This window comes from Eucyclogobius newberryi, unplaced genomic scaffold (genome assembly GCF_026437365.1).
Source record: "Eucyclogobius newberryi isolate DKJ021-1_F unplaced genomic scaffold, fEucNew1.0.hap1 SCAF_13, whole genome shotgun sequence".
NCBI classification, from domain to species: domain Eukaryota; kingdom Metazoa; phylum Chordata; class Actinopteri; order Gobiiformes; family Gobiidae; genus Eucyclogobius; species Eucyclogobius newberryi.
Genome location: NW_027315757.1, coordinates 11679513 through 11688906, shown reverse-complemented (window position 1 = coordinate 11688906; position 9394 = coordinate 11679513). Strand labels below are relative to the sequence as shown.

The following is a 9394-nucleotide window of genomic DNA, read 5'->3' as shown; positions in this document are numbered from 1 at the left end:
TCCCACATCATCTCAGGTCAGCACCAGTATTGCACGGTATGTCAAATATTCCTTCTGTGAAGTACTGTTACTACTGTTCCTGGTTTTAAATATTTGATCCTTCAGAGTTCCTTTGGAAACGGGCAGTACCAAAGTGGTGTCTCAATGTAAGTACTTAGTTTTTATATACTATAATATACTGTATATAGTATTGTGTTGTATGTTAATGAAGTTATCTGATTATCTTTAACACGCACAGCCAAAGTTGAAGTCTCCACTGTCAAAGAGTTTATGGTAAGTTTTATACCAGCCTCTTCTTAAAACACATACTGGTACTATGTCTTTTCACACATGTTTGTGTACTTTATGGAACAGCCCCAGTGCGGACTACATTTACATTTTATGATGGTACAAGTTCTAGTTGTACCATCATAAACGCTGCAAACATAAACCAAATGTGAGACAATAAGATTGACAGAAGTATCAGACGTGCAGTGATCATTTCTTTCACTCATGGCCAAAAAACACAGTGAGGATGATGCGCATTGGAGAGGCCAGAGAATTGTGCTTCAGGTGGCACACATACAGAGTGAAAGTTGATCTAGCTTGTGGTCCGCTCTGCTGCGTCATTCATTACAGATATAGCCTGTTTCAAAACTTGAGTGCACGGTTAGAGTGGCACTAAAGTTACACTGCTGCTGAATGCGCCCAAACCAATGCTAGAGTGAAAATAACTTCATTGTTTTTTTGTTTTTTCAAGGAAAAGACAAAGAAACAGTTTGAGCATCTTCATGCAGAAAATGCAGGTAAATATACATTAAATAACTTATGAGTCCAAATGAAGCATGCTAAAATAAAAGTAAATGTATCTTATTTTTGGATTATAGCTTTGAAAGCAGCTTTTGATGATATTAGAGAGCGGACAACTCCATCTCCTACAACCAGCGTCGTCCGTCAACCAAAAGGGGTAGGATTGCAATCTTTTAAACACTGGGCATTTTTGTCAAGAAATTACACATAAAGCAATGCTGTTCCTTAACAGTCAGAGAACATAATTCAACTTAGAAAATAAAACGATACAGAAACGTCAGACTTTGTATGGCTTGCAAGGGAGAGAGATGGGCCTCGGTTAACACACGTTAAATACAGCGTCCGTTCTCCTTTCCCAAATCTCTCTCTCTCTGCTCCTCTCCCTCTTATTTCACATTTTACACATAGTAGTCACTTTTCTCATTGGTTAAAGGCGGTATGGACGATTTTTCGGCGATTTGAGAACGCAGGCAGAAGTGCGCATGTGCACTCCCCCGTGCGGACTGATACAACACACACATGCGTTTGTTTATTAGCGCAACGGAGCGCATCGCATCTCTCGTCTCCCGTAGATTTCCGTCCACTTCTGCGTCAACTCGAACTGTCTTTCTCCGTCTTCATTTTGCCCCGTACACTGAGGGAACTATATTATGATAGATCCATGCGCTTAGGCACGCGGAAACGTGGGGACGAGCCTGACGCGGCTGCAGGTGAGCGGTAGGTGCGTTTTATGATTGATACGTGGCAGGACAAATGATTTATCCACGCCACGAGGAAATGTGATAAAAAAAATTGCTGAAAAAAATCGTCCATACCACCTTTAACTCGACATCCAGCACTTATGTCGGTGTAATCCCTCATTCGTCCAGGCGTGTTCCATAGTAGAAAAAGCTTCAGTTGTAGTCATCTGGACTCAGTTTGAAAAAATAGACGTTTCGACTCTCATCCAAGAGTCATTGTCAATAACAGAATTTAGGTCGAGAACTCCGATATTAATACTGTTCTGTGGTAAGACCCGCCCATTGGGAGGAGCCTTCCTGAAGTAGAAAGAGTTGTTTGTTTCAACAGAAACTCCCCCCTTGTATCTACCGAGCTAGCCTATTCAGAATCTTAATGGGCTATTAGAATCCTCTTTGTCTTTGTGAGACCCTGGCTCAACCACCCTGAGTACCTGATTAGCATCTGAATGTCCTCTACCTTTCCAGGGGTTCAGAATCCCATTATAAATAACAGGAAGATGAAACCTAAGCCCTCCATTTCTGTTTAAAGAAGGTCTTTCTTTTTTAACAAAAATAGCTTCCTTGACTCCTCTTTCACACCATCTTTTCTCCCTGCTTAAAACCTTCACCTCACCGTCTTCAAACGAGTGATTAGAGGCTTCAAGATGGAGATGCACGGCACTCTGTGGTCCTGAACTAGTATTTCTTCTGTGCTGATAAAGCCTCTTGTGTAGAGGCTGTTTTGTCTCACCTATGTAACGTTCTTTACAACTTTCTTCACTGCATTGGATCGAATAAACTACATTGCTCTGTTTTTGAGTCGGCAACTTGTCCTTTGGGTGAACCAGTTTTTGTCTTAAAGTGTTTCCTGGTTTAAAATAAACAGGGACTTCGTGTTGTCTAAAAATTCTCTGCAGTTTTTCCGACAGGCCAGACACATAAGGGATAGAAACACCCTTCCTTCTCTGTTCAGTTTCCCTTTTGTCCTGCTTCTTGGTTCTCTTCACTCTGTTGAGAGCCCAAGCGGGGTAACCACAGGCTGAGAGGGCATTTCGGACATGTTTTTCCTCTTTCTTCTTGCCCTCTGAGCTGGTGGGCACACCTTGAGCTCTGTGTTGTAAGGTTCTGATCACACCCAGCTTGTGCTGTAGTGGGTGGTTGGAACCAAAGAGCAGATACTGGTCCGTGTGTGTAGGTTTCCTATATACTTCTATTTGGAGTTTCCCGTCCTCTCCTCTGATCGTGGAACAATCAAGAAAGGCCAAGCGAATCTGTAGCCAGGAAACTAGCAGACAACAGGAATCACTTGAGGTTCAATCTTAGATGCAGACAGAACAACATGATCCCGAAGAGCCTGCAGATCAAATCACCGGTCAGAGGACACAGAGCAGAGAAGATTTGGAGAAGGAGCCTTATGCAGATGCTCAGTGAAAGGATCCAGGAAAACAACGTCAGAATTGATAAATTGAAAGGCAGAACAGGAACTTTACAGGAGAAATTAACCAGCATACTCCCTGAAGAAGCTTTCAAAAGAGTGCTGGATTTTACACAGACAGCACAAGAAGCACAGCACAGGAAGAGCAAAGAACGCCAAATCAAGAAGTTCAACATTCTTTTGAACAAAAAGAATGCAGGTGAGGTCGAGCTAGACATTAGGACTGAGACAGACAAATTAGCGACCAGCAAAAACAATTGGATTAAGAACCTATCAGATCGTGTTCTGACACAGGCAGAAAAGGAGGTGCTCTCTAAAGGGCTCAACTTTTCTGTCACCTCTAAACACATCCCTACAGAGGACTACATCACAGCCACTGAAACTGCAATTAGGAACAACAAAATGACTGAATCGGAGGCTGCAGACCTGAGGTTACGTGTCACAGCGACCCTGAAGAGTGCCAAACCACCGCCTTCAAATATCACAGCTGAAGAGAGGAAAGCACTTTCAGCACTGGAAAAAGATCATAGCATCAACATCCTCCCAGCAGACAAGGGACGTTGCACTGTGATTCTCAACGCAGCTGATTACGAAGCCAAAGTCCACACCCTCCTCGAGGACACGACCACATACGAGCGCTTGAAAAGAGATCCGACCAGTGGCTACAAGAAGAAAGTGATAGACTGTTTACAAAGGCTGGAAAAAGAGGAAGCGATAGACCGGCCTCTGTATTACAGACTGTATCCTGGTGAAGCCATGCCTTGCATTTATGGCCTTCCAAAAATACACAAAAAGGAGGTTCCACTCAGACCCATAGTGTGCAGCACAGATTCCATCACCTACAATGTGGCCAAGCATTTAACAACTATATTGGCTCCGCTTGTGGGGAATTCGGAACATCATGTGGAAAACACGCACAACTTTGTGGATAAAGTGAAACATCTCCAACTGGACCCAGATGACCTCATGGTTTCATATGATGTTGTGTCCCTGTTCACCTGCATCCCGACCACTGATGCAGTAGCAGCAGTGAGGATCAGACTGCAGGAAGACACCACCCTACAGGAAAGGACCAAACTGACACCTGAACACATATGTAAACTGTTGGACATCTGTCTGAACACCACTTACTTTCAATTCCGGGGACAATTTTACAGACAGATTCATGGCTGTGCCATGGGCTCGCCCGTCTCTCCCATAGTGGCCAACCTGTACATGGAGCACTTTGAGAAGAAGGCACTGTCCTCATTCTCAGGCATAGCCCCAAAACTGTGGCTCCGCTATGTCGATGATACTTTTGTAACAATCAAGAAACAAGAGCTGGAAACCTCTGATCACATCAATGCGGTGGACCCACATATCAGGTTCACAAGAGAAGAAGCTAAGGAGAATTGCTTGGCCTTTCTTGATTGTTCCACGATCAGAGGAGAGGACGGGAAACTCCAAATAGAAGTATATAGGAAACCTACACACACGGACCAGTATCTGCTCTTTGGTTCCAACCACCCACTACAGCACAAGCTGGGGGTGATCAGAACCTTACAACACAGAGCTCAAGGTGTGCCCACCAGCTCAGAGGGCAAGAAGAAAGAGGAAAAACATGTCCGAAATGCCCTCTCAGCCTGTGGTAACCCCGCTTGGGCTCTCAACAGAGTGAAGAGAACCAAGAAGCAGGACAAAAGGGAAACTGAACAGAGAAGGAAGGGTGTTTCTATCCCTTATGTGTCTGGCCTGTCGGAAAAACTGCAGAGAATTTTTAGACAACACGAAGTCCCTGTTTATTTTAAACCAGGAAACACTTTAAGACAAAAACTGGTTCACCCTAAGGACAAGTTGCCGACTCAAAAACAGAGCAATGTAGTTTATTCGATCCAATGCAGTGAAGAAAGTTGTAAAGAACGTTACATAGGTGAGACAAAACAGCCTCTACACAAGAGGCTTTATCAGCACAAAAGAAATACAAGTTCAGGTCCACAGAGCGCCGTGCATCTCCATCTTGAAGCCTCTAATCACTCGTTTGAAGACGGTGAGGTGAAGGTTTTAAGCAGGGAGAAAAGATGGTTTGAAAGAGGAGTTAAGGAAGCTATTTTTGTTAAAAAAGAAAGACCTTCTTTAAACAGAAATGGAGGGCTTAGGTTTCATCTTCCTGTTATTTATAATGGGATTCTGAACCCCTGGAAAGTTAGAGGACATTCAGATGCTAATCAGGTACTCAGGGTGGTTGAGCCAGGGTCTCACAAAGACAAAGAGGTTTCTAATAGCCCATTAAGATTCTGAATAGGCTAGCTCGGTAGATACAAGGGGGGAGTTTCTGTTGAAACAAACAACTCTTTCTACTTCAGGAAGGCTCCTCCCAATGGGCGGGTCTTACCACAGAACAGTATTAATATCGGAGTTCTCGACCTAAATTCTGTTATTGACAATGACTCTTGGATGAGAGTCGAAACGTCTATTTTTTCAAACTGAGTCCAGATGACTACAACTGAAGCTTTTTCTACTATCCAGCACTTATTTTTACAACTGTCTCGGTATTTTCCTTAGACATAAGAGCTTGGGGAATGTTTACCTACCCCCGTCCTAGTCATATTATCATTATGCAGATAATATATATCACACAAATATAATCATATATTTACATTTTATTACAATTTTAAAAGGCAAATATACTACCCAGGGTCCATTTCCTTTCACTTGAGTATTGAGCAAGACCCATGCTTTATCTTTGTATTTGTCACCAGGGTTTAGTGCTATGACACTAGTGGTTTAAGATGTTTAATATGATTTTTTTCCCAGGTATTTGAAGGATTGGCAAAGCTTTTGCATATCAAAAAAGAACCAGTAGACGACCAAGAAGCCCAGTACTCCCAAGTTGCAGCATCAGGGTCAGCAAAGAGGACTAAAGAGGAACCTCATTCACCTGAAGAGAACAGAAATCCCAAGAGGATCAAGTTTGAACCGGTGAGACATGCACAATACGCACTGCTCCTAAGATTTACTCTTACCTAAATGAGTAAATCATTGCTTTGTTGTTGAGTATTTTACTTGGGGACAATGTTTGGCTGTTTCTCCACCTCAGTAATGCATTACATCTTTGAAATAAAATGTGTACATCACTCTCATCACTCACTCAAAGTAAATCATTTATAACAACCAATTGATGTGCACTTTGTTGAGTAACTTGCTTTTTATTTAATCTTTTTATAGCATTGTTTCAATCCTAATCCAAACCTTAACCAATGGTTCTGATGCAATCCACAGTCTCCACTGACGGAGGCTCAGTGTAATGCCACCTCATGGGTTTTCTGTCAAATACCTTAATTCCCTGCTTGAACAAGGATACGACCGACTTAAGTGTTGAGGATGAGGACTTAGACCATGAGGTGAGACTAGAATGAGACAGAGATGTGAGAATATCCGAGCAGCTGGATGTGACCGCTCCCTTCTCATTCAACCTCCTTGCAAATATTAATCTGGCTTTGAAATTTGACATTGACATCATTGTGGCTCCTAAATATTTAGTCTCTTTTACAATTATTTCATGATTTGTGCGTACATTACATCTGAAGAACGTGCTCTGATAGAAAAACAAATATCAACACTTTTCTGAACATTTAGGGTTAAGTGGGATCGCTTAAGCCAGGTGGAGATGTTGAGCTATGTCCTCTGCTGCCCTGCCTGAGTGGAGGTTTTGGATGATATAGAACATAGAGCTGGCAGTTGACACCCTGGACGCAGTCTGATACACCGTTAATATACATAGTTGTGGTCCGAACACAGAACCTTGCGGCACCCCCATGTCATTAGAGCGGAGACCAGATTTAAACCCATTAAATTTCGATCTTTTCCAGCAAGAATCAATGAGCAGTTTCCGTGCTGTACTTTTATCTAAACCCAAACTGCTGAGGATGCAGCATTTGGTTTGACTCCAGGCGTTCCATAAATTGTTCAGCCACTGCCTTCTCCAGGACTTCAGACACGACAGGGAGGATTAGTATTGGCTTGTAGTTATTAACTTCACCTGATTTTTGGATTGGTGTGACAACAGCAGTTTTAAAGCATTGTGGAAATGAGGTTGATTGATAATAAGGATTTACTAGATGGGTTCTAGTAAAGTGTCTTGTGCTTTTTGATCAGGGCTGCGTTAAGGTCCTGGATGTCCTTTGACACCGAGTTACTCACGTTTGAAAAATAATCTTTCACTTTGTCACAAGACATTTCGGAATGTTGGAAATAAAAAAACGAGGATGATTATGTGTTGGTCATTAATGGTGTGTATTTCTTTCTTGTCATAGGAAGAGGTGCCATACCCTCCTTTACCAGAGCTTCCGTTCCCGTCCATGTTGTCCTTAGAGGCTGTTAATTACAACGTCCCCCCCAGACTAAAAGTGGATTTAGCCCTCATCAAAAACCCCTCCCCTCAGCTGTCTGTGGTCTGGACCCTGGATGAGGATGACTCCAATGCCCCGCCCATGGACTCCTACAGGTACTTTACTAAATGATAATAGCTGTGTATGTTCAAACCAGTGGTAACAAAGTACAAAATTAAAAATACTGTATTAAAGGCCAGGTTTGTAGGTATCAGTATCTGTTTATTTTACAGTGGATATATTTTACTTTCACTTAACTACATTTGAGAGCTGGAATTCTCCTTCTCTACATTTTGTCTCATTATTTTATTTATTAATTATTATTATTATTATTATCATTATTATCATCATCATTATTATCATCATCATTATTATCATTATCATTATTATCATAGCATGTTAATGGTGACATCTTGTCTAACTTTTTGCGTTCCCTTTGAGCAAAAATTACCTGGAAAATCTGCCAGATTCTTTGCAGATTTCTTTGTGAAAGATTTACAATTTGACACTTATCTTAATTTTTAATCTTTAAGTACATTTTTAAGGGAGTACTTTTTTCGTATTTTTAATGTGATACTTTTACTTGAGTATTTACTTGTTCCTGTATTCTTTACTTAAGTAACAAACTGTATTGCTGTATTATCATTTTATATGTTGTTAAAGTATATCAGCAACTTCAATGATACAAGAAACTAGCTAGAATATTATGCCAAAAGTAACTTACAATAATACCTGTAGCAAATTATGTCAATTGGAAATCATATTAAATGAGACATATTGTGCTAAAACATTTGTAAAAAACATGATATAATAATATAAGCACATGCTAAAGGATATTTGTAGTTAATTAAATAACATATTATTAATTATAATATATGTATATAATAATTAACATTTAAGTAGCTCTGTGTGGTGATAAAGCTTGAGTTCTGCTTTCTACACTAGCACTTGAACCCAGGAAGTTCTCTGGCACATTTTTATTTCAAATCCATACACTTCACCTATTCTGAGCGTGTCAGCAACATCATACACAGCAACTTTGTCTGGAAAATGCATCCAGGTATATATATTTTGTAACTTAAGTTAAACATTATTGTCCCACAGATGGCGATTTTTCTTTGTGCTCGAGTGCATAACACAATCAAAACAATACAATGCAAGATGATTCAATGAGGGTCCAATTTACAAAGAGAGTAGTAGATTTCACCGGTTGTTTTGTGTCAAGCTAAATAAATGTTTCAGAGTATACGTAACACATTTGGGTATAGGTTAGGCGAAGAGATTTGATGTATAGTTTTGATGAATACAATATTGTGTATTTTGTAACATGGTTAACGTTACTGACAATATGGCTAGAAACAATACCTACTAACTAAAATGTATTTAAGATTCCACACCAATACGCCAATACTACAAATCACGTCATTGTGGGTGAATATACTGTAAATTCTGTTTTTCAGCATATATCACACCACAGAACTAGCTACGGGCAGTTCCATGTTCGATGAGTGGCAGAAAATACGAGATGTTGAAGCGATGGCTCTTCCCATGTTCTACCCACACATCAAGTACAGGCCCGGGTACAAGATCTGCGTATCTGTGGTCGGCAAAGACAAGTTCGGCCGCTATGGACCTTTCAGCAAAGTGGCCTGTGCTTTTTTATGATGACAGATTTGAAATGCTCTCCAAAATGGTTCTTCATAATGTTTTAATCCATTGTACTCAATACATTTTATTTTTTAGATATGTTAAATATATTTTATAGCTATGTAATGGTTATGAATGATGTATATATTACTGCTGTTTAAACTAAGCGGAAACGTTTAGTTCATTTAAAGGATACATTTTTAAACTATTGTAATTTTTAATCACAAAAATGATATGTTGTGTCAAATATGGAACGTTTACATGGGTGTCCAGTGGTTCAGTGGGTCAAGTATGTGTGTCCCAACCAGAGGATCACATTGGACATGGCTTTCACTCACATTAAATGTGTGCTTTTTTAGTGCAGATGGACAACTTTTTTCACATGTTTCAAATGAATGATGTATTGTATACTTATTAATCTTGTTTATGTTTTCCAG

At 40.4% G+C, this 9394-nt stretch overlaps 1 protein-coding gene across 1 annotated transcript; it reads left to right on the top strand.

Moving 5' to 3' along the window:
* The first annotated feature begins 1 nt into the window (after position 1).
* Positions 2–9394, top strand: LOC140357986 (activating transcription factor 7-interacting protein 1-like). The gene is made up of 8 exons (XM_072442606.1): positions 2–36; positions 106–146; positions 239–273; positions 740–785; positions 867–946; positions 5737–5901; positions 7236–7426; positions 8771–9394. Exons 3-8 carry the CDS (start codon positions 271–273, stop codon positions 8973–8975), a joined length of 690 nt encoding a protein of 229 aa, XP_072298707.1. The 5' UTR covers positions 2–36; positions 106–146; positions 239–270; the 3' UTR covers positions 8976–9394.